Source organism: Alligator sinensis, unplaced genomic scaffold (genome assembly GCF_000455745.1).
Source record: "Alligator sinensis unplaced genomic scaffold, ASM45574v1 scaffold444_1, whole genome shotgun sequence".
NCBI classification, from domain to species: domain Eukaryota; kingdom Metazoa; phylum Chordata; order Crocodylia; family Alligatoridae; genus Alligator; species Alligator sinensis.
In genome coordinates this window covers 4300931-4325974 of record NW_005841886.1, presented here as the reverse complement: position 1 = coordinate 4325974, position 25044 = coordinate 4300931, and the positions used below count along the sequence as shown (strand labels likewise).

Genomic DNA, 25044 nt, shown 5'->3' with positions numbered 1-25044 from the left:
CAAAATTTGGGGTGAGGTGGGCACGCTAGTAGGGAGGGAAAGACTGCAGCAAGACCTGGATGGGTTGCAGGGGCGGGCTACCAAAAACAGGATGCGTTTCAATACTGACAAGTGCAGGGTGCTGCACTTGGGTAGTAGTAACCGGCAGCACACTTATAAGATGGAAAACTCCCTTCTTGAGAGCACGGAGGCAGAAAGGGATCTTGGAGTCATCACTGACTCCAACATGAACATGGGCTGACAATGCAAGGTCATGGTCGGCAGAGCTAACCCTATCGTGCATCCACAGGTGCATCTCAAGTAGGGCCAAGGAGGTGATCCTCCCCCTCTACGTGACACTGGTCCGGCCACAGCTGGAGTACTGTGTCCAGTTCTGGGCGCCCCACTTCAAGAGGGATGTGGACAACATTGAGAAGGTCCAGAGGAGGGCCACCCGCATGATCTGTGGACAACAGGGCAGACCCTACAATGAGAGGCTACGGGACCTGAACCTGTTCAGCCTTCACAAGAGAAGGCTGAGGGGGGACCTTGTGACCGTCTATAAACTCACTAGGGGGGACCAGAAGGGTTGGGGGAGACCTTGTTTTCCCCTAGTGCCCCCCGGGATAACAAGGAATAACAGCCACAAGTTGTTGGAGAGTAGGTTTAGATTAGACATCCGTAAGAACTACTTCACAGTTAGGGCGGCTAGGATCTGGAACCAACTTCCAAGGGAAGTGGTGCTGGCTCCTACCCTGGGGGTCTTTAAGAAGCAGCTCGATGTCTACCTGGCTGGGGTCATTTGAGCCCAGTTTTTCTCCTGCCCAGGCAGGGGGTCAGACTTGAAGATCTACAAGGTCCCTTCCAACCCTACTTCTATGATTCTATGATCTGCCTAAGACTGAAGACAGCCTAAAAAATTTCTCTGAAAGGAATGAATGGTTCCATGTATCCCCTTCAGATGCTAATTCTGAAACCCACCACACTGGAGACCAGAGTGGCATCAGCATTGCCCAGGGCAATATTGACAAGATAACCTCACACAGAGTCCACTCTTTGGGGAGGAGGATGAATTCTCCTTTCTACAGCCTGGATATTTACCCACTTGTAGCTAGGGAGGGAAGTTAAGAGGAGCAGAGAGAAGAGCCAAAGAAGCCTAACTTGCTAAAGAAGAGCAGGGTAGATCGCTCAGCAGTCCAGAAGTAGCCCTTATTATCATAATAGTCATAGGATCTGTGGCAGGGCTGAGGCACAGGGAATGGGCCACACCAGGCCTTTCTACTTGACCCTGTTAAGAGGCATGATCCAACCCATTATAAAGATGATGGAGAGTTAGTGCTTCTTGCACTGAGGTATCAATACCATCTTCAAACCATTTCTTCTTTATCTCACGTACTATAAAATCCACCTAGATTTGCTTGCCTGAAGTCATGAAAATGCATTTGGAGTTAGGAACTTACCTACAATGGAGAGAATGACCACCACAAAGTCAAAGATGTTCCAACCAATGGTGAAGTAATAGTAGCGCAGGGCAAACATTTTGAGCACACACTCGCCAGTGAAGATGATGATGAAAATCAGGTTGACAGTCTGGAGAATTTCAATTTTGGCTTCACTTTGGTCATCTGTTTCAACCATCATGGTCACCATGTTAAGACAAATCAGGACCATGATAGTTATGTCAAACACTTGCTTTGTTACAAAGTCATACACCACGCCTTGAATTTGGTTCTTTAATCAATGGCACACATAGAGGAAGTTGAAGACAGAAAAGTGAGACAAGGCATGGGACAGACGTACATGGAACAGAATGGGACCAAGACAAAAACAGAGAGAGAGAGAGAGAGAGAGAGAGAGAGAGAGAGAAACAGTGTAAGAGAGTTCAGAAAACTGTTTGGTTTGTCATGCTCAGTGGTCATGCAACAAGAATTACAGTGCCAGAAGGTGCTGTTAGCCCTCAACCCCTGATGCGGCCCAGCTGATACATCCACGTGACACACATGTTACAGTGTCATAAATGATATGCCTAACAGGTGTTTGGCTCAAGGCCAAAGGCCTGTGACTTACTTATTAAGGTGGTTCATAGCCAAACCAATTAAAGCTCCTTAGTCATGTCAAATTAATTTACAAAAAATTCTCAATTGTCTTGTTTGGTTTGAAAACAAATCAAAGCCACAATTGAATTGACCCCATGTTTCCTTCTACAAGTGCTCAGCAACTACCACAGATACTTTAAAGGTTGAGATTTTTAGAAGAATCTCTCTTAACCTTTTTAGAAAATCCCAATGAAAGTACAGCAAATGACTAGAGGTGAGGTCCTGTTCCTACTGCTGTCCTTGGAAGGTTTCCTCTCTTGACTATAAAGTAACTGGGCTTTCACTCCAAGGCTTGGCATGAAAAACCACTGAAAAGCCTGGCTTGTGTCAAGAGAACTCATTGGCCATGACAGACACAGAGCTTTAATTCTGTGGATTTTCAAATGAGGCTCACATATGCATGCCTAAAGGAAAATATATGAACTAAACAGAGTATTCCTTAGATGGAGAAACAACACAAGCACTCTTGCCAGAAAGGCTATATTGAGGGAGAATAGACAAAACAGTTTGAAGGCATGAATGGAATCCCTAGCAAGAAAGACCCAAGCTTTCCCCACCCCAAACAAACAAGCATTTCCTTTATCAAGTTGAATGCAAATCTGGGAATAGGAGGAGAAAGAGGTGTTTGGACCCTGTTTCTCAGGAATCATGCTTTTCCTCAGTAGATCTTGGAGCACATTGCAAAGGAGACCAGGACCATGGTCCTTATTTTAGAAATGGGGAAACTGAGGTACACAGAGATGCTGATCACCCAGTAGGCCAGTGGCAGCATAGGTTAGAGATCCCAGGTCTCCTGAGTCCCTCTAACTTGCTCTGGCCAGTAGGCAAGGCTCCCTTTTCCCCTCACAGAGCCAATGGGCATCTTCCAGATTGGCTTTAAAAAAATGCTGAGCACAGAAATGCCTTACACCCACAATCGCTCTCTACCAGTTACTGCCAGCTGTTTGCACACCGTGGCTCAGACTCCATAAGACCCCCTGTAGGCTTTTTATCTGCTCTGAGGTCTATCTGCCCCCCCCTTAGTGTGCTTTATTCCCCTGGTAGTTCTCAGGAGGTGACACTTACCTTCTGGCTGCATCTACATGAGTTGTGGACTGCGCAGTCATTATTTACTGCATAGTACTTGCATAACCAACTACTAAATGACTGCTCAGTAACCAGTGTTCTTGCACAGTACTGTCCTTGCATGGTTTTTTTCCAACGAGCAATGAGCTACTGCGCACTAGTTCGTTACTACTACACAGTAGCATCACCGTCACAGTGCCCCCCAACACTACTGCACAGTAGCATCTCATGTAGATGTGCTCTCTGTCCCCTATAGTGGGGAAACTGCCAATCCTTCACTGTCCATTCCCCTCCTTGTTCATTGCCCTGTCTCCTAGTCCATGCCCAATATCCCTCCCACTCAGCTTTCTTCCCTTTATAGTTCTCCTGCATCTCTCCTATGATATATAGGCAGACAGAATGTAATGATCTGGAGCTGGTCTCTAATAGTGGTTCTCAACCTTTTTAAATTCGAGGCATTCCTTGATAGACTGTAGGCATGCCAGGGAAAATAGCAGCTCTTAGTTTTCACTCTTTTGGCTGATGGAAAAATAATCGTTTTTCTATCGCAACAAACTCAGGAAGAGCTCTATTAGAAATCTCTGGGTTTCTCTTGTGAATCATGTTTGTAAACCTAACTGTGTTAACATTGTGTGGTACCCGGTGGCACCTTTAACAGGATCTCAAAGCATCTCAAGGTGTCCTGGCCCCCTGGTTGAAAATCACTGGGTTATTATAAGGAGGACCTCGTGGCTCTTGAAAAGGGCAATGAGACCCTGAGTGACCCCTAGTGGTCAGAGACAGCAGCTTCTTCAACATGTGGCACTGCGAGAGGCAGCTGTAGGGGCCCATGGGCCACGTGTTAGCCACTCACGCATCTTGAGCTGGCCCCTCATGTACTGCACATGGACCGCCAGTTGGACAACCCTGCCTTAGATGTTTCATTATGACTGCAGGGCTTAAAGAGGTGGTTCTCAACCTTGTTAGACTCAAGGCACCCCTTGGGAAATGCCATCTCTTAGCTTTCACTTATTTTTTGACTACAGGAAAAAAATCGAGCAATTCTTCTGTTGCAAAGAACTCAGAAAGTTCAGCATGAACTCTTTTAAGTTCTTTGCAACAGGTCAGAATATTTTTTGACACTATGCTTTCCTATTTGAAGTCTCTGAGTTTATCTTGTGAATCATGTGTAGGTGTTTGCATACCTAACGGGGTTAATATTGCATATCACCCTGCATCACCCTTACAAGGATCTTGTGGCACCCCAGTTGAGAAGCACTGCCTTAAGGACTGGGTCTGCAAAAGATTTTAGCCAACAAGCTGGCCTCTTCTGAAAATCCAGATATAAAAATCAAGAAGATCTTTGTGGAGAGGTAACAGCAAGCTGAGAAGAGCCAAGAAATGTGACTCCTCCTCAGCTGGACTGTACTTTAAAACCTTGTGCTTGTGAAAAATCATTTTTTCAAAATACTCCCTCACAACTCCTGTCAAAGGCTTTTGAGGTTACATACCTGGGGCCTGGGGATTGGCTTCTGGGGTTTCTTTGATCCCAGCTTTTTCATGGCATTATAGTATTTCTTCTGCTCTTCTGTCATGAAGATGTCCTTTCCTCCAAAGTACAAAGAGAATCACCATTATTAAACTTAGATACCAGATACTGTCTATATCAGCTTTAGATCATGCTGGGTGCATCTACATGTTCATGCACAATAGTTACTCCACATTTAATTGCATACTTGTACAATCAAGTACTAAATAAATGCGCAGTAACTGGAGTTACTGTGCAGTAGCACCAGTGAATGCCTTTTTAGTGATGTTACTGTGCAGCAGCCTAATAATACTGTGCAGTAGCGTATTAGCACTGTTTGTGCTGTGACATGCTGCTGCACAGTATTATTAGGCAACTGTGCTGTTAGTGTCTCATGTAGATATGCCCACTGGGAGCCATTTGCTCCTCTTTGTGGTTCCTGCTCTGTAATGGGTCGTTTTTTTCTCTACTTCATCCTCTGTTCTCTTGTTTCCCTACTATTTTCTTCCCCAAGGTATTTTTAAAATACATCCAGAAGTGTAACTTGCTTTAGCTACAGCCATGTTTTCACTAAACATTCTTACTAAGTTCCCTGCAGTGGCAGGATCCTGTCAGTTTGCCAGATCCTGACATACTACAACATGCTGCCTGCCTATCCAACTGCTTTGGAGATGCCCGTTCCATTTGGAGTTACCCATAATCCTCTATAGCTTTTACAAATGGAAAAAACTTGGTGTAGTTGGGCACCATCCATTTTCTTCCTCCTCCAGTAACAAACTAGATGGCACTGGTTTCATGCTGATCTCTCAAAAGGGTATTCTCCATCCCAACCCCACTCTGCAGAAAACTAAATAGGGAGAGATCTGGGAAGGAAGAAAAATGAATTTTTTTCTCAAAATCTCTTTACAAATCATTCGTCTGAGGGATGGGGACTGTCAGGAGGTCCCACTCCTTAAATACGTGCATCAACCTGAATGTTGCATATCAGCTGGAACAGAAGGGATCCATTGGTGCTACAGGACAACCTTATGGAAACCCTGTACTTTCATAATGCCACAAAGCCCTTTGCACCTTGGGTTGTATCACAGTTCTCCAGCAGACTACTGAAGACCCAACTTAGGATGGTTGATATCTCTATGATAAAAGACAAGTCAGAACCAAATCCTTTCTTCTATCTGTCCCTGTTTTTCTTTTGAGAAAGATCCTCCTTTAGGCACCATAAAATGAGAGGTTTCAAGCATGGCACCCTGCATGCACCAGTTCTGGTTCCTTCCAACAGTTTGCTCACTTAACAGCATAGGGTGTTGGGAAAGAGCGGGCATCAGCATGGTGATGAAATCCACAGGGGTCAGAAGGCTCAAGAACAGCAGGCTCCATTTTACCCCAAGTCATTTCTGTATGGTGACCTGCAGAGCCCTCCACTCTGCCCAGGTACAGGAAAGCTCCTTCCTAACCCAGTGCTCTGTAGGCTGCAGAAGTACCAAGAACAAAGCCCCAGGGCCCAGGAGATACTTATCTTTTTCTTTTGCTGATTAAAGTTATCAATGATGACCCCAATGAAGAGGTTGAGAGTGAAGAAGGCACCAAAGATGATGAAGATGACGAAGTAGATGTACATGTAGAGGTTGGTCTCATACAGTGGCTGCTCTTCAATCTGAGTGGGGAGAACGGGAAATGTGAAAGACAGGGCACAGTGTGCTCCCTGCCCCCCTCCCTCCCCCGCATGTGAGCAAAGTTTTTGCTATACTGCAGGAAGTGAAAACACTGATGTTCCCAAACATTTGACACAACTATTCAGAGTGGTGCTGAACCACCCCCCCGGACAGGAAGGCAAGCAGGGCTACTGAAGGGCATTGCAATTCCATCCCTAGCAGGCTACTGCCCAAGGGAAGGTATGGTGTGATGCTGCCGCCCCTCTTCATGACTAGAACTGGGTGGGAGGGGTGGTCTCAAGGTGTCCTGAGCCCCAAGGAAGTCAGCTTGGCCTTGATGCCCAGAGTCTGTCAGGGAATGGAGGATAGTCAAGAACTGGGTAGATTATCGAATGATAATCTCCTTGTAACCTCCCAGGAAGTTTAACAGAGACAAAGACAAAGCAGGACACCATAGGGGACAAGGGGCAGTAAATACCGAAATTAAGGCAAAGGACCATTGAGGAGAACACAGTGTGTTCTCTGCAAAGGGCTGGGGTGGTAGTGCCTCTGTGGAGGAGACCAGGATGAGTGGTATACAGGTAATCCCCTTGCAAGCTATTGCAAGAGAGCCCTTTGTGAATAAGTCCAGGTGACACAGCCTGCACAGTTATGCTGCACAGACTTATAGTACCCAGGGACTCCTGGTGACCCTCATCTCTGCAGGCCATATACTGGGCCCTCTGAGACAGAAACATTCACTCTGTTTCCTAAAAAAGGATGTTAAGGGAGCAGATGCCAGGTTGGGAATGATGCGAATTCCTGGGAGAGTTGCCTGTCTGGTCCTTAAGCTTCCTGCATCAGTCAACTTGCTAGAAAGCAAGATGGCTTTTGTTTCTTTATTTAAGGAGCCAGACGTTCAGGGTGGATCTGTTTAATCCTACCTTTTTTAGCCTTACAAATATAAAGGGATATCATTTTGGGCTTTCCTGAGTTTGAAGGAAGATTTTCCAGAGAATTAATGGCCCTGGTGACAAGTCTCAGGCAAAGGGGAGGAGATACAACTGACACTTTCACAAGGAGAAAGTGTTTATTGGGAGCTTAGCAAAAAACAACCAAAGGTCCTAAACATTTCCTCTGGTGTTCTGGGAAGCTGTAACTGAGGGTCATTCTCTCAGGATGTCACGATTTCCAGCTTCCACCAGAAAGCAGACTTGGCATTACACATTTTTTTTAAAAGGGAAGAGAAAGCTATGTCTTGGGCCCTTGTGACATATCATGAAGATGTGCTGAAAGGAACTGATGCAAGCTTGGTTGGTTTTGCAGTTCAGCTATAGGAAACCCCTGTGTCTGTACCTCAGATCACTCTGGGGATGGAAGCACAGGATGGGTCTTGTGCAAGCTGAGGCTGGTTTTGTGAGCACATCAGAAGAATTAACAAGCGTGCAAAGCCAACCCCTGCAGGCCATCTCTTTCCCTACCCCAGCATATGAGCCCAAATCATACTATTTAAACAATTTTTTCTCTAGAGAGGTTCACTTTGAGAGGTATTTTCTGCTTTTGCATAGCCCATGCTCTTTCTTCAGAATATAAAAAGCCCCAGGTTCTCAGTGGCATAAAAATGCCAGCCTGACACTTGAAGAGGAGGCCTGAACAACTGGAAGTTATTAAATGAACTTAATGTGCCCATGGCATGGAAAGATCAAGAGCAGCTCCTGGGAGGGTGGGAACTGAAAGGTTTGGCCCCCTAAAAAGGAGTGGGAGCATAGGGTCAGAGGGATCAAGCTGAACAGGTATGTCAGCCAGAGGAAACCTGTAAGTTTGGGTTGAGATTTTTGGTGGCTGGTCTCTGAAGACAGAGAAGGGCAGCAGGAGTGAGAGTCTGGGGATCTTATGAAGCAGCAGGAGAAGGTGGCACCTACAGAACATAGGGTTATTGAAGCAGGGCACCCAAAAAGTCCAGTTTCCAGCTTTGCTTAGCTGAGGGAAGGGAAGGAAAGGCCCTCTCCCATTCTTCCTGGCCCCTCTGCTGCCAATCTCCCTGAGCCCCACTGTCCAAGTGCAAGTGGGACATGGATCAGCCTGGCTATACCGGAGCATACAACACAGAGCACAGGGGCCCTGGGCCAGGGCAGATCCATGACCAGGATTATTACCGATCCTTTGGGGCAGGTTCCTTGGCTGGGAGATTCAGCATTCCCAGTATGCCTTGCAGAACCAGGAGTGTTGGTACAAGGCCTACACCAGGCATGGGGCATGCTGTCAGGGTAGGACCAGTTGGTCTCTGCCTCCTTACCTCACGGGAGTCCACCGCTGCATACATGATGTCCATCCAGCCTTTAAAGGTGGCCTGCAGGGACAGCAGAGAGGAGTGGAGTCAGTCTGGTGCTTTTCTGGGCTCCCAATGGGGCTCGGCATATTGTGTTGGGTGGGGAACTCTGTTGGCAGTCTGGCATGTAACGGGACTGCTGAGCATCTAGCCTTCATAGCTGAGCCTCAGGCAGTCTCTCCCGACAGAAGGACTGTTTCATTCATGGACACATCTCATAAGAACAATGTTCTGACCTGGAACTTCACACTCTGTCCTGGAGGTGGGGTTATCCCCGAATCTCCGAGATGTCACTTAACATGAGGCTGTGGGTCTGAGACACCTGAAGTGTCATACCATGGGGACGTCTTCCTGGACAAGTCAGGCAGGTGCTAACCACTAACCTGGCTGTCCAGACTCAGCTTCCTTAAACAGAAACTAGTCTGGTTTACCAGGCTCCTGGTTTGCTCCCAAGGTGGTCAGCCCAGGAGTCATTTATTGCAGCCTCTTTGCTACCTCATAGCACTTGATCGTGTCCCTCTTGTAGTTGGGGTAGGAGGGGTTGTGCCACTTACTTCAACAGGGACAGGAGTAGGCTCTTGATATTAATTTGTTAATCAAAAAATGTGAACATCTTGTTTCCTGCATTAGCTGGAACAAAAACACTAAAGAGGAAGCTGAGTTCTGGATCGCTGATCTGTTAGGGTCACAGTCCAACTCTGTGGCACCCACCCAATTCCCCAGGATTCAATGGGAGGTACCCAGGCCCAGCCAATGGCAGCATGTGGACTTTTATTTTTCTTGAGACTGCAGGTTGCCTATTGAGGTGTGTTGGTTCCACTTCTGCTTGCCTCTCAGCCTCACTGGCTTCAGTGAAACAACCTGCCTGGGCATCCTTTGCCTGTTATGTCAGAACATAGGGCATAAGCTCACTTACTCCCTGCCTTGAAAATCCCTGCCTTGAAAATTTTTTTCACTGGCCAATAATCAGGATTTTTAAAAATAAAGGTAGAAAAACTACAGGGAGGAGGTAGGGAAGAGGTAAAAATCTCCTCAGGACCTAAATTTACTCTCTATCATCTTCATAAGTCTTTGTCCTATATATCAACTTCCTCCTTAGGGAGATTCCTAAAGAGGGAGGTGACAGACAGGATGGAGACTTATGAAGTATCCTGAAGGGAGACAGAGGCCAGGTGACAAGCAGGCTGATCTAACGGGTCTTTTCTGTCCCTCACTCCTACAGTTCTTTGATAACTACCCAGTGAATTTCCCCTTTTAATATTTGTCTCATTACTGCTGTGGCCTGGTGCTTTGCTCACTAAATAGAGATTACCACAATCAAGCCACACTCTTTTCTGCAGAACAGTGTTTTGCATTTCTCTCCCCATTACCACCTCATGAGTATGTTAGATTCTGAATCTGAAATGAGAAGACAGCCTGGTCTGGTGAAGAGCCTACTGAGCTGACAGGCAGGGGACCTTGAGGGCAGTCTGGTCTCTGGGCACCAACTTGTTGTGCGACTTGCCCAACATGGGTAAGTCACTTACTCTCTCTGTGCCTCTATTTCCCCTTACACCTAAAATATGAGTTACATGGAAATACTTGATTAGACTGTAAATTCTTTGGGGGCAGGGACTGTCTTATAATCTACACTACAGCAGGCCCTGACACCGTGGAGCCCTAATTTTGGCTGAGCCCTATCAGTATTACCATTATAGACATATCAGTACAACAGGATACAGAAATCTTGTGCCTCGTGGTTGCAAATGGGTTCCTTTCTCTGTATCTGCTGGCTCACCCTGACAGAGGAGCTGCGATAGTCTATGATAATGCATTACTTGAAGGAGGTGATTCTCCCCCTCTATGCGACATTGGTCAGGCCGTAGTTGGAGTACTGCATCCAGTTCTGGGCGCCGCACTTCAGGAGGGATGTGGACAGCATGGAGAGGGTCCAGAGGAGGGCCACTCGCATGATCAGGGGACAGCAAGGCAGGCCCTACGAGCAGAGGCTACGGGACCTGAACCTGTTCAGCCTCCACAAAAGAAGGCTGAGAGGGGATCTGGTGGCCGCCTATAAACTTGCCAGGGGGGACCAGCAGGCAATGGGGGAGTCCCTGTTCCCCCAAGCACTACCGGGGGTAACGAGGAACAACGGCCATAAGTTGACTGAGAGTAGATTCAGACTAGGCATCAGGAGGCACTACTTCACAGTCAGGGCGGCTAGGAGCTGGAACCAACTTCCAAGGGAAGTGGTGCTTGAAGACCCCCCCCTACCCTGGGGGTCTTCAAAAGGAGGCTAGACAGCCACCTAGCTGGGGTCATTTCACCCCAGCATCCTTTCCTGTCCATGGCAGAGGGTCGGACTAGATGATCTGCTTAGGTCTCTTCTGACCCCACCAACTATGAAACTATGAAACTATGAAGGGAAAGAACTGTCACGTCTTGGCATACTCACCACCTGCAGCAGGGAGAGGTAGCCTAACCCAACATTGTCAAAGTTGACCTTGACATTCACCCATCGGACCTGGTTGGTATCAAGGAGGGCCAAGCAGTCGCTTTTATTATTCACCACTTCGATTTCAAAGAGCTCGTCTGTGGTGGTGTTGATGCACCGGTAGTACTTCCCCGCAAACAGGTTCACACCCATGATGCTGAATATCAGCCAGAAGATCAGACAGACCAGCAAGACATTCATAATGGAGGGGATGGCTCCCAGCAGGGCATTTACTACTACCTGTGATGAGAGGAGAGACAGGAGAAGGGCTGTCATGGAGAAAGCAGTTAAGGGGGGTGGGGTACAGCCAAGTGTCTCTCTTGGCAGGGCTGTGGCTGGATGCAAGACGTGCAGTGTGGATGAACGGCATGAAAGAACTAGAGACAGTTCCAATCTAAAGGCAGACATACCTGGTTATGGTCACCTGGCTCGGTTACTGCCTTATAAATTCTATTTTCGGTTGTTCCTTCACATGAGATTCTTCATGACTAGGCACTGGAGCTAAGCCTGGCATGTAAGGACATGACTCAAGCAATGGGACACTATCTACTTGAATTGGATCTCTAAGTCTTAGCTGCACTGGGGACAGCACTGCTGAAGAAGCAGCTGTGCGAATAGAAATACTGCTCAAGCGGGGCATGAGGTTTCCCCATATTCCCAGGCGTGATCTAGCATACCTACTAGCTTATCTGACAGCTGGCTCTCGTGTAGGTTCAGTGCTCCATCTTGGCTGTCTATAGATCTTTTATCTGGGCTGAGGGACAGGAACCAAATCAGTTCGGCCTCTGTCTCTCAGCTCTTCCTGTAGTGGCCCAGCCTTCCTTCCCAGTACCCTCCTCTGCCCGGTTCCTGGTATGGAAGTGAAAGGACTCCCAGAGTGTGCGAGGCTCCCCTGTGTTGGTCTCAGGTGGTCGCTGGGCTCTGTGCTCCTCAAGAAGGAGGATGAATAGCAGTAGCAGGAGGCTGTGGACTACTGGCCCTTGCCTCTCATTGCAAAGCCTGTGAACCTCTCAATACCTTCAGGAACTGACTAGATTAAGAGCCTCCATGATTAGCCCATGGTCTAGGAATGACCCATGCACAATAAGCTCCGTCAACACATGCTGAACAGATGCGCTTCTGCCAACAGATGCACTTCATTTCCTCTCCCCAATGCACCATGTTGGGAACTTCCCAGAAAGAGGGAGAGCAAGCCTATTCTCCTACTACCCTGCCACTTCAGCCACCATGTCCTCAGGGTTAGGCGTCCATAGCACTACCAGCAATTAGTCTGGTGCTGCAGAGCAGAGAGCACCGGGAGAGGAAACTTGGCGTGTGCCAGATTGGGGGTGGTCCTTTGAGGGCACTGGTGTCGCTCTCATCTCTCACTAGACCAGGTGGGATTCAGAGAATGAAGCATTGAGGAGAACGTCTCACTGGTGCTGTGTTTTTTCACACAAAACAAACACTAGCTGAAGATGGCTCCAAGTCTATGTGGTATAGTTTCCAGCAGTTGAGCTTTTTGTGATCTCCCCACATCCCTCCCTCTCTCTCTGTGTAGGCACATACTTCTGGGCTTCCCCAAGCCAGGCAGGAAGTCTGTGTGTGTCAGACATCAATAAAACACATTTCCTTTGGGCTGGTAGGGGAACTTTTGTAGCCAGCTCTTGCAAATTAATTGCAGGTCTCAGGATACTTGGCAGTGTTATAAAAGCACTGGGCTCCTGGAGTCAGATGATATGTGAGCACCTCAGCTTTCATTAATATAGCAAAACTTCTAGCCCTTGGGGAAGCAGAGAAAAGCATAAATATGCGGTCACTAATGGCTCAAAGACCTGTTAAGGAAATCTCTCCTGTGTTATTACCTATTCAAATGTTAAAGCCAACCTGATGATTTTTGAAGACTTAGGGTTGGCAAAGCTGGGGATCAGTTCCCTACTGGAAAGCTCTCTCTGGGCAGAAGCCCCATGGCAGACTGTACTTTTGGTTAGAGATTGATTCCTTTCCCATTTACAAGAATAATTCCAGAACTGCTAGTTTTCTAACAGGCAACAATGACTCAAAGCTCATGCTCCCCTTCTCAGAGCAACCAAGAGACATAGAGAAAGACCTACCCTCATGCCTTCAAATCTGGACAGAGCTCGCAAAGGTCTCAAAGCTCTCAGAGTCCTCAGTGACTTGATGGCTCCCAGTTCTGAGTATCCCAACCAGTTTGCTGTCAAGCTGATAATGGAAACCTTGGAGAAACACAAAGCAATTATCATTGTGTAGAACAGAAACAAAACCAAGATGAGAGGGAAAGCGTGCTCTCTTCCCTCTTTAAGTATGTAATTAATTCCCCAACCTCTGAGGTGCCTCACATGGGATCATTCTTTCAAAGGGAAATGGGAGTATTGCCTCTGCACAAAGAGTCTCAGTGGTTATGGTGCTAGCATAGGACATGGGAAATCTGAGTCGAGTTTCTTGTTCCCTCACAGACTCCCTGCATGACCTTGGGCAGGTCATCTGGTCTCTTTGCACCTTAGTTTCCTATGGAAATAACAACATTGCCCTATCTTAGGGGTGTTCAAATACCATAGTGATGGGTATTGAGCACATAGAATAAAGTGACTGAGCTTACTAGTATTAATCCCTTTTGCTGGGGACTTGGGGTTAAAAGTGGGTATCAATGCTTGGATCTTAGAGTAGAAGGGGTGTCAGTGCTTTTGTCCAGTGATGGGGTGTTTCAGCAATGTCTGCCTCATTCTCGTGGTAAAAGGCTTTTCATAGAGGTTGTGAAATGTGCCCTAAAAAGGCCAGATTCTAGATCTTCCTGATCTCATCAGAAGACCCAGAGATGAAACACATTTGACCCACATTAGAGCATGGTGTGCTTGCAATGCACTGAGAACCTGTATCTTGGCATGCTGTGGGAGGCAGCTGCAGTTCCCATTTTCAGTTTTTGTGAGAACCTCCTGGGCTGGTGAGTTCGTGGGAAGCTGCAGGGAAAGGGGGATCCTGCCATTACAGACCCCTTTGGCCTTTTATGCAGGGGATGTCTTTATTCTGGTGTGTTAGAGAATCCTTGCTCCAAAGCTGTCCTTTTGCCAATATAAACGGGGCCGGATTAACCCTTTAGTGGGCTCTAGGCAAAAAAACTCATGGGCCCTGGGCCGGTTGAGACCCACCTCCCCACCCCAACACTGCTGCTCGCAGGAAGCAGAGCTTGGAGTTGCCGCTAGGAAGCAGCTGCTGTGGTGGGGAGACTGGTGGTGAGGAAGAGAAGGGAGGTGGATGGAGCCATTCATGCCACGCCATGGAGGGAAGGACCAGGCTCCCACCACAGCTCAGGGCCCTAGGTATGAGCCTAGTTTGCCTATGTATTAATCTGGCCCTGTATACAAATCATCGGGACTCATAGCCATTCTCATTCTTTGGTGAACTAAAAGCAATCTGGTTCTAGAGCTACCAGCCAAGCAAACTTACATCGACAATGAGAAAATCCAGCCAGCACCAGGCATTGGTGAAATACACTTTGAAGCCATAGGCCACCCACTTGAGCAGCATCTCAATGACGAAGACATAGGAGAAGATCTTGTCGGCATATTCCAGGATGGTACGTATGACCTTACGCTGCTCTATATAGATGTCTTCAAAAGCCTGGAAGAGGTGCAGAGCTACATGACAATCATTCTTCCATGAGATGTGCTGCACATCCCAGGGTATCCAGATACTATGGAATGGAACAGCAGGAGCCAGGGGTGTGCCTTCACCTCTGGCTACATTAGGAAGCACAGGTGGACTTAAAGACCAAATGTAAAATGTGCAAAAGCACTCAAGTGACTTAGGAGCCTAAGTCCCATTTTTAAAAATGACCTGGGCTGGGTAGATTTTCAAAGGTATTTAGGCACTTCAGGACACACAGTTTGGCCTAACAGGGGCTCCCAAAACACCCGGGCATACAACTCCCAATGAATTCAAGGGGAATTAAGCACTTTGGAAAATCCTACCAGATGTTTATCTGCAACTTTGAGCACCTAACTGCCTTTTAAAACCTGCCCCTAGGAGAAAAAAATTTCAGTGGCAGTGGATGTGTCTACATGAGATGCTTTACTGCACAGTAGACTAATCTACTGTACAGTAAAGTGTCACTGTCTATATGTGTGCACATTTACTGTGCAGCAAATTAGTTTACTGAGGAGTTAGTTACTACCTGTAAATACAGGTAATAAATGTGTAGGTGCATGTGTAGATGTGTATAGAGTTCTGTTCCAAATATAAACCCATGTTATATTGATATGGAGAATTTACGCTCTGCTAATCTTAGGGTAAAGATTTTTGACAGTGACTAAGACTTAGTTGCTTTAGTCCAGTTTCCAAAAAGAGATTCAGACACTTAGGACCCTGATAGTATGCCTGTGCTGCATCCCTGCTTCTGCCACGTCAGTGTCTACACGTGCATTGCTGTACACTAAATAATGCTGCTGTAGGATAGTACTTGTGTTTACAAGTACTAACCTACAGTGGAGTTTATTGCAGCCTAATAGGGCTGCACATGTAGACACTGAAAGCACTTGTACACGTGACGACCGCCACCATGTACAAGTCACAAAAAGGTCCTTTGTGTGGCTTAATAGTGTCACACATTGCACCTGTGCGAGGTTTGGGGTTTCAAATGAGTTTCAACCACATCCCCATGTAGTTTAGTTTGCAAGGTTGCTACTTGTAACTTTGTAGCCTTTAATCTGACAGCTCCCCCTTCCCCCCACCCACTGTGGGAGAGGTGAGCAGGCTCTGCCAAAAAAATAATTGGGCCGCTTGCTGCTTCTCCCTTCATCAGGCAGGTGCCTGTTGAAGGCAGAAGTGGCGAGCGGCCTGATCCTTTTTTGGTGGAGCCTGCTCACCTCTTCCTGCAGCTGGTGGGGAGCTGCCGACAGGCTGAGTGGCTCCTGAGCTGTGGGGCCCCTTGGGGCTGCCTGGGTGGGCTGCTAGCGGACCGGATGCTGCCCCAGCTTGGAGGGGGGGGTGGACCCGATGATCTCATGAGGTCTCTTCCAGCCCTTAATGTCTGTGAAATCTATGAAAAAAATTCCTCCCTGACTCTGCCAGGGGTTCCCATGCACTGTCCCTGCTGCCTTCCCACTGCCTGGGACAACCCAGAAACAGTCTGGCTTGCCTCTGGGGCAGCACAGGGAGGTGGTGGGAGGGGAACTAGGTGTGCTGGAGGCCAGAGAAGGTGGAGAGGGTGATGTACAGGGTGCTGAAAGCCCCAGCAGGTTTAGGGAAGAGTTGGATCTGGTTGGATGCTGCCTCTGAGCTGGGGCAGCACCCTGCCTGGCCAGTCCCAGGGGTGCCACCACCATGGGGTGAAGGACTGGGACCCCCTGCAGCTCAGGGGCTGCTCAGCACCACTGGCAGCTCACCCCTCTTCACCAGAAGGAGGATTGGGCCCCTCACCGCTTGTGCTTCTAGCAGGTTGCTGTGGCTGGCAGGATGCTGGGGGCCATCCAGGAATGGGCTGGCTTGCCCCAGGGGCACTGTGGGGGGCTGACAGGAGGGTTGCTGGGGGTGCTGAGGGTGGCAGAAAGTGTTGCAGGTGGCTTGTGAGGTGCTGGGAGCCCAGGCAGGCTCGTGGGGAAGTTGAATCATGCCCCTGTGAGCTGGGGCAGCACCTAGTATGCTGGCAATCTGCCTGGCTGGTCCCGGGGGGCACCACCGCCATGAAAAGAAGGACTGGGGCCCCCACAACTCAGGGGCTAGTCAGCCCATTGGCAGCTTATGCCCCGGCTGTCGGCAGGCTCTGGCTCTGACAAAAAAACAACAAAGGATTGGGTACCTCACTGTAATGTGATGGAAAAAGTGAAACAGTTTAGTTCTAAGGGTTTTATTCTATGCCCCACCGTTTCAATTTAGGAAGCACAGAATAAAACCTTGAGGATTAAGCCCCTGTCACGTGTACAAGTGCCCTGAGACATTTACTGCGGAGCTAATTAGACAGCTCTGCAGTAAATGTCTCATATAGATGTGCCCACTATTGACCATTTTGCTGTCAATGAAACCAGAACATCCCTGGTTACAAGTGCAGTGCTCGTCTCCCAATCCCAAACTGACTCCCACAATCTGGTCCTTTATCCCCATGTCCATTTAAATTAGGTCAGAAATACTGTACTTTAGACATACAGCAATACAAGTCTTCCCCTCTTTCAGAGACACCCGGAGCCACTGCAATACAGTAGCATGCCGCAGAATGGAGGGGCCTGGTGGAGTGCAAGCAGGGCACAGTCTTCAGCGATGGAACAAACCCTGGAACCTACCAGTGCTCCACTGCTGAGGAGGATCATAAAGATGATGAAGGTCTCAAACCAGTTGTGTTCAACGATCTTGAAGCAGGTTTTCCGAAGGTTCCACCATATTTTCCCTTTGTCAGTTGTGATGTCAACATAAAGGAAGGGAAACCTCTGCACACAAGCTGGAGAAGGGAAGCACAGAGGCACATGTTAACTCCCAACCTTGGGCTAGACATGTCCTTACAATACGTAGGCAGCAGAAAGCTGGCCCAGCATAGGAGTCCTGTGGAACAAGCTAGCCAGCCAGAAGCCCTGTTCTGCTGGCAGGCCTGGGGGTGCTCAGTGCAGCCACCAACTGGGCAGGGCTGGGCCGAGTGGGGGCCAACACAATCCAGCCTGGACAAGTCCTCATTCCCATGCCATTTCTAGGACCCTTCCAAGCAGGAGACCAGGCCAAGCCAGGTCTTATGCTTCCCCCTCACTGTCAGTAGCAGACATGTAGTAGGGCAGCTGTGATACTGGGGGCAGTGCTGGCTGTTGACGTACCAATTGTGGTGACAAAGTGAACCACTGCTGTAATGGAGGCCATTTTTGCACCGTCTGCCATTCTCCTGCAAAAGTGACTCCTGGGGCTGTTGCCTTGGTTGCTCCCCTCCCTCCCCCCCGAGTTATGCTGGTGGTCAGGAGTACTCGAGAGCAGGACCTTCCTTTCCACAAGGGAAGGATTCCTCTCCTTCAGCCCTAAAATAGATCTCTTGTCCTCCTCCCCAACACCAGCCCCTTCTTTCTCCTTCACCCCCACCCACCTTCACACCAGTCCTCTCTTCCTCTCTGCAAAGCCATCTAGTCCCTTCTGTTTACTTCACACCAGGCCCTCTATCCCCGCTCTCACACCAGACACTTCCTCCTGTCCCTGGTACACCATAGCTCTGTCTCGCTGCTCTCGCCTCTCCCTCACCACAGCCCCTCCATCTCTGCCTCTTCCTTTGCTCTTCCTCCACAACCCCAAGGTGTCTTTTTCTTTCTCCTCCCCACGCACACGGTGGTGCTTCCCAGTGAGCCCGCATGGGCCCCTGCATTCCCCCATCAGCGCCTGACTAGCCCTAGCCATGGTGCACACCTCTTGCAGAGAAGGCTGTAAATGGAGCAGGTGATGCCACCTAGGGAAGAGGACTGTCAGCTTGATAGGGGCACATCTGGGAAGTACTGGCCTTTAGAGGCCCTTGTGGGAAGGATCCTGCGGTGAGTAGCTGTGTACATTTTGAGGGGGTGGGGGGGAAGTGGGAGAACATATATGAGGGAGCTCTAGGAGTTGGGTGCTAAGGTGCTGTCATGGGGTGGGGTTGGCTCCTGAGTGAGTTGTGTAGGTTTTGAGAGGGCATCCCAGGGATGACGCATAAGTTTGGGGATGGGAATCTATGGAGACCCCATAGGGATATGAAGTTTGTTGCTGGGATCCTGTAAGGGTTGTGGTGTGACCCCTGGAGACTGTGGGAGTTTGGGGCACTCTGTCTATGCGGGGCCTCTGCCAGTTTAGGGGCCCACTGGGTTGTGGTTGGCAGTCACAGCTGGTGCTCTGCAGACCCTCAGGTTGCTCCTGCCCGTACGACGGTATCACTGGGTGGCCGCTTGGCCTCTTACCCTCAGTGAAGCAGTTTTCAGGCTCGGTGCCCTCCGTAGCCTCCTCCACAACCTCCTCCACCTCAGCTACAGGTGGCTTGTAATCTACGGTGCTACCCATGGATGATGTGCTCCCGTGGGACAGTGGCTTCTGTGGAAAGCAAGGAAAGCAGATTCAGCCCCAGATCCCAGGGCATGAATGGACTCCAGGCTCTCGGTTTACAAATGACGGATACTGTGTGCTGGGGGTGATCAATGCACGCTGCACAAGTGCACGTGTTGCAGACCACAGGTTCCCAGAGGGCCATGAAGGCCTCATCTAGAGCAGGGAGGCTGAGGGTTAGAATATGAGGCAGGTGGAACAAGGGGACAGCTCTGGCTTCACCAGAGGCAATCCCCAGGGGCTAATTCTGCCTCTGTAGGGACTTTCCAGGCCCTTAGCAACTGTTCAAAGTGCTGTGGGAACCCCAGATGGGAGGAGGCAGAGATGGGCAAAGGGGGATCATTATTCTTTGCAAATAAATGGCAAGAAGCCCTGGTGCAGCTGTGATGAGTGAGACTGGCTTGGTTCTCCTAGGGTCTGGGGTGGATTAATACACGAATCCACAGGACCCAGACCCAGGGCCCCCTGGAAAAGTGGTCCCCACCAATTTGGAAGGTCCCACCACTGCTGTTTTTTCTGTTGCTCTGGTCCGCACAAGTCGTATCTTTTAATCCTGGAATGGCTTCTCTGGGTGTGAGGGACAGACCTTGGGCCAGGTCCCAGTCCCAGGTCAGCTTGGCTGAAACTTTTGGAACAAAAAACTTGTCAATCAAAACATGGTTTTATTTTAAGAAACCCTTTAAAAAAAAAAAAAAGATTGACTTTAAAGTCATTATGGATAAAATAGTCAGGCTATTTTTATTATCTTGTTGTTTTTAATTAAAAACAAAGGGAGATCAAAATGGATACTGAAGTTTGTAAATGAAACAAATATTCAGTCAAATATTTTAAGTAAGCATGTCGATTAAAAAAATATTAGAAAAATCCCAGAAACCTGCTGGCAACCTGGAAAATGGTTGCAGAGTGGTCACTGTGGTTGCCACACGTTATTTCTGTGTGTATGACCTGTTGTGACCTGCAGTGCTCAAATACCCTTCCATTGCCCAGAGGTCTCAGACAACCAGAGGTCCTGGCTTTCTCAGTTTGCATCAAACTGGCTACATTAGCTTCTGGGGAGATTTTACCAGCAGCAGCCAGAAAAATGGCAGAACAGAAACCCATCTCCCTTCCTGCGGAAGCAACACCTCCACCAGTGTGGCAACTTCATAGAGCGTGTCCCCAGCAGGTGTGGGACAGGATGAAAGCAGTGTCACACCTCATGGGCAGGCTTGTCATGTGGAGAGCACTCTTCCTTTCAAAGAAGATGAGTGTTTCCTTCTGAGCATGTGTTCTAACCACTCAGATAGAGGCGGGCACTGACTGGCATCACCACTGCCTCTGCCTCCCCCTGCCCTCCACCCCCTTTTTAAAATGATTTTTTAATGGAAGTGGCCATGGTATGTGTTTTGTGCTGAATTCCACACTGTCAGTGTGGGTTAGGCGCACTCTGAGCATGCCTGCCTGCTTGGGCCTCTCAGGGATGCCTAGTTTGCAAATCTCAACTGGGTTTGCACGCAAGATGGGCACCAAGATCTCCATTCTACCAAGACAGGAGCATGCCTGGTTACATGCAGTAGCAGAAATGTGGGCGCCTGTGTTGTTGTACTGGTGGAAACTTAGCTATTTATGGCCTCTCAGATGGCTTTGTAGATAGTTCGCTTGGACTCAGGCACCTAAAGTTCTCCTTAAGTTGCACTTTAGGCATCTAAGTACTTTTCTGGACCCCATCCAAACTGAAACATTGTACTTGATTAGTTCTAAAAATGCGTTTTTTTAGGGGGAGTGGAGGGGACAGTCACTGACTCGTGACCAGTTTTTGAGACTTTGAACATTTTGCCCCTTCCCCCTACCAATCCTGAAAGACACAATCTTAAAAACTCGTGCCGAACAGAGAAGTCTTCTCTGCCCAGTTTCATCCAGGATCTCAAATCCTTTCTACATTTCACCTTCCTATTCCCTGTCCCTCTGCTGCCAGCCCAATTGAAATCTATGCCCTATGTTATAATTAGAACAGCAGAAACCTGTGCTCCCACAATTTCAGTTATATCAAATATTCCTGGCTCAATTTACTCTGAAGAGCGTTTAGGCCAAAGTTCACCCCAGTTCAAAACCTATATCCCAAATAGTTTTCCCCTCAGAAGAACTCATCTGAATCGCAATTTGGCTGGTTTCCCAGAAACCACTCTGCAAACTCCCACCGGTCTGAGAAGAAAAGACAACCTTAACAAGTCTCCAGTGATCCTCTGTGGTTTTATCTGTTTTTGTAGCCTTAATAGAAGACTTTATGCAACGTACTGAGTCTGTACAAGGAAGAGACAGGTACATGGACCCAGATAATTTATGTGCAAAACAAACAGAAACCAGAGACTCTAGGACAAGACCTTCTGCAGATGGGAATCTTGCAAGCTTCTGGCCTATGTATCAGTCAGATAAATTCTCACCCAGGGTCATAAAAGAAAGAGGCTCAGTGTATTTAATATATCATAGAGCAAACAGATTCTGGATTCATTGCAACTTCCTGGCCCTGACTGGCCCCAAAATGATGCTGACATTTGGATATACTTGGTTGGTGTTTCTGGGCAGTACCACTGTTTTGAGCCTTAGAATCACAGAATCATTGGAAAGTACAGGGCTGGATTGGGACATGAGGGGATCTTCTAGTCCAACCCTGTGCTCAGTCTGGATAGGGATGATCCTGCCTTATCCCATACAAGTGCTTGTCTCCCTATTTCTAAAACTATGCAATCAACCCAGTCACACAATTACACAGTATATGCACTCAAAAAACCCACCAAGAGCACCTGAACCCCCCACAGGTAAAGGAGTTAGACAAGGGCTTTCAGTGTCCCACCACTGCAAAGGTTGTTGAAGTACATTTGAGAGCTCCAAGGAAGAGAAGTATGTCCCCAGCCCTGCAGAGGAAGGCAAAACTCCCCACTGTGTTGGGCCACGGTGACAGTAATGCAAAGAGGAGGTACTGGGAGAGAGTATGGAAAGTGCAAGCTCGTATTTAAGTTGGAACTTGCACTGGGTATTGTACCCACCAGGGATTGAGCTACGTCAGCTGCTCTATATGGATACAACTACCATGCTGGCAGCATTTAGTCAGCCAACTGTGGCTGTTGGGCACTGCATGAGTAACATTTATTGTCTTACCTGGGCATTACACTTGAGCTCAGAAATTGTGGGGAAAGGAAGTAGGGGGATCAGAATACTTGGGCACAGAGCCAAGAGAAGCTGTGACCTCAAATGAGGACACGGAGCCATTTGCCACAGCCGCAAGTCTGGCAAAGGTCCTAGGGTCAGCAAGAACTACAACCTATTCTGAACCTCTCTGAGGGAACTGAAAAGGCAGAGAAGTGTGAATTAGACTATCTAGCGCCGGTGGCAAAGGACAACAGGTGCTTCACTGGCTTTCACAGAAACCAGGAGCCACCATCTCTGCCAAAGCCCAGAGCAGTGTAGATCACCAGGATAACTCAGCTGCATCAGTCAGTCCTTTCCAGCAGCCCCCAGAGCTTCCCATGCTCTCTGCACTGCTGCTACCAGCAGGATTCCAAGCCAACAGCTGCAGTTAAAACTACTCATGTGGCTTCAGAGGAACCACAGCCCAGTTTTGTTATCCCTTGCCCAAAACTTTCATCCAACTGGCACCTTTCCACTATCCCTCCATTTTCACTAGAGTTGTTTAAAAATGTGTCCATCCTGCAGAAGATTCCAATACACTGGTACTCATTTTCATTCCAGGTCAGGACACAAAGTTGAAACATTGGCATTTTTAAAGGAATAGAAAGTTCCATAAAGCTTTGATGCAGAAATGTTGAAACTTTTAATTTTGGCCAAAATCATAATTAACTTGGGCCACCAGAGCTGCTGCTGAGCCTCATGGGAGTGCTGTTCAGGCAATTCACTGCCCCTCCATTCACTCCCATACACCAGAATCCCTGTTCATGCTATATCTGGCAGAAGTCAGGATAGATTTGCATCTTAGGCCGCATCCAGGCGAGCGAGCACGAACCTGTTGTGGTGTCCAAAAGCAGTTTGAGGCACCGTGGGAGGCATGCAGTGAATTAAAGTATGTTCCCCATGCTGCATTTTTGCAGCGTGGGGTCTAAATTTGATACCAGGAAAATCAAAAGAAAACACCCAGGGAAAAAGTGGTGCAGGGTGCACTCCTGGAGCATGCCTGGAGGCGACCAGAGGCTGAGTCCTCCAAGGAAATGCTTTAGCACCTGGCCAGAGCATCTCTATGCCTGCTGTGTGCCCCTGCTGCTCCAGCATGCTGCCTCAGTGTGCTGGGGCAAATAGAAGCAGGGCAAGGCTGGCAGCAGCAGCTTAGACCCAGGCTCTGTCCCCAGTAAGCAGGGGCATGAAGATGGGGGCACTGTGGGGTTTCGGGGTGGGGGGGTGCGCCATGAGTCTGCTACCCCCTCCCTACCTGCCCACAGTGGACAGCCCCTGGGACTGGCAGCAGCAGCTAGCCAGGCTTCCAGGGCACTCATGGCCTGCTGCATGTAGTGCCAGGAGCCCTGGGTCATGGCAAGAACCATCCCAGTCCTGTCTGAAGGTGTGTACCAGTGGGCAGGGCCAGCTCCCTTTGCCACATGCAACCCTCAGGTCTCAGGCAGTGCCGCACCACCACAGGGCTGAGCCTGCAGTGGGCCATGAGTGCCCCAACAGCCTAGCTGGCTGCTGCTGCAAGCACCTGGGGCTGTGCGCCACATGGGGGTGGCAGGGTAGGCGCGTGGCAGCCTCCCTCAGACTCTCCCTACAAACCCCACACCTACAAATCCTCAACAAACCCCACACCCTCTCACACCCACACCCACTCATGCCTCCCCCACCCCATTCTTGGGACAGGAGTTGTGGCTGCAGGGGGAGCTCTGATTTTTCTTTGATAAAAAAACCAAAAGCAAAGCATATAGATATTTAGAATTTATTTTATTATGATGATAGAGGCATTGGCAGCTTCCAAATTGCTTTAAAACTGTAAATATATCAATTAGGGCTGTCAATTAATCGCTGTTAACATATGCAATTAATGTGTTAATTGGTTTTTGCATTAATGTTTTTAATGCATTGATCACACATATGGTTTTGGAGCCTGTGCCTGGGCTCCACTCTGCTGCCATCACTGCCACCCCCAGACCGCCCAGCAGGGCAGCAGTGGCAGTGCAGAGGACTACAGGGCAGCCTGGCTGCGGGCTCCTGCAGCAGGAAGGTGTGTGTGCGTGTGGGGGGTGGGGGTGTATGCACACAAAGACTCACACAGACACATGAGCGGCTGCAGCATGCACATAGCCAGGAATGCAGCCCAGCAGTATGTAGAGCAGTGCCCAGTGGGTAAATCTGTGGAGGGGAAGGGGCAGGAGGAGAGGCAATGGGTTGGTGGAGGGCAAAACAAGACCCCTTATGGCGAGGGAGGGAGTGGGGCAGGGGCAGGGACTGGGGTGAATGGGGCCCTGGGACCAGGGCAGAACATGGGATGGAGCTGCGGGCAGCTCATCCAGGAGCATGGGGGGCTGCACAACTACCCTCTGCTGTGCACACCCCTAGGGGAGGTGTGGGGGGCATGTACCCCTAGGATTTGTATGTAGGGCAGAGGTGGGCTGCCCACTGTGGGCTGGGGCTCTGCACCCTGCTGCCTTTGCCCTGGGAGCCAACAACATGGCATCATGTGGCTCCCAGGGCAAAGGCAACAGGGCGCAGACACAGAGCCCTAGCTCTCAGCAGGCAGCCTGCCTCTGCCCTGTGCACAAATCTGAGGGGCATATATCCCTCATGCCTCCCCTAAGGGTGTGTGCAGCGGCAGGGAACTGCTCCCCCCCCGCCCCCTGGGACAAGCCACTTGCTCAGCTCCATCCCATGACCTGCTTCAGCCTTGGGGCCCCATTCACCCCAGACCCTACCCCTGCCCTTGCCCCACTCCTTCCCTCACTGTTGGCACTTCAATCTGC

At 49.0% G+C, this 25044-nt stretch overlaps 1 protein-coding gene across 8 annotated transcripts in view; it reads right to left on the bottom strand.

Annotated features, from left to right (window-relative positions):
- Positions 1 to 25044, bottom strand: part of SCN4A (sodium voltage-gated channel alpha subunit 4) — a 148476-nt gene that overhangs the window by 7830 nt on the left and 115602 nt on the right. For 7 of the 8 annotated variants that reach the window (XM_006017885.2, XM_025196910.1, XM_025196908.1 and 4 more), the window contains 9 exons: positions 18967 to 19096; positions 17353 to 17507; positions 14525 to 14698; positions 13174 to 13296; positions 11042 to 11320; positions 8575 to 8628; positions 6164 to 6301; positions 4631 to 4735; positions 1440 to 1710 (listed from right to left, as the gene is read on the bottom strand). In XM_006017885.2, the coding sequence (XP_006017947.1) occupies positions 1440 to 1710; positions 4631 to 4735; positions 6164 to 6301; positions 8575 to 8628; positions 11042 to 11320; positions 13174 to 13296; positions 14525 to 14698; positions 17353 to 17507; positions 18967 to 19096 (1429 nt within the window). The remainder of the gene's footprint in view (positions 1 to 1439; positions 1711 to 4630; positions 4736 to 6163; positions 6302 to 8574; positions 8629 to 11041; positions 11321 to 13173; positions 13297 to 14524; positions 14699 to 17352; positions 17508 to 18966; positions 19097 to 25044) is intronic. The other variant, XR_003092638.1, reaches the window with a different exon arrangement.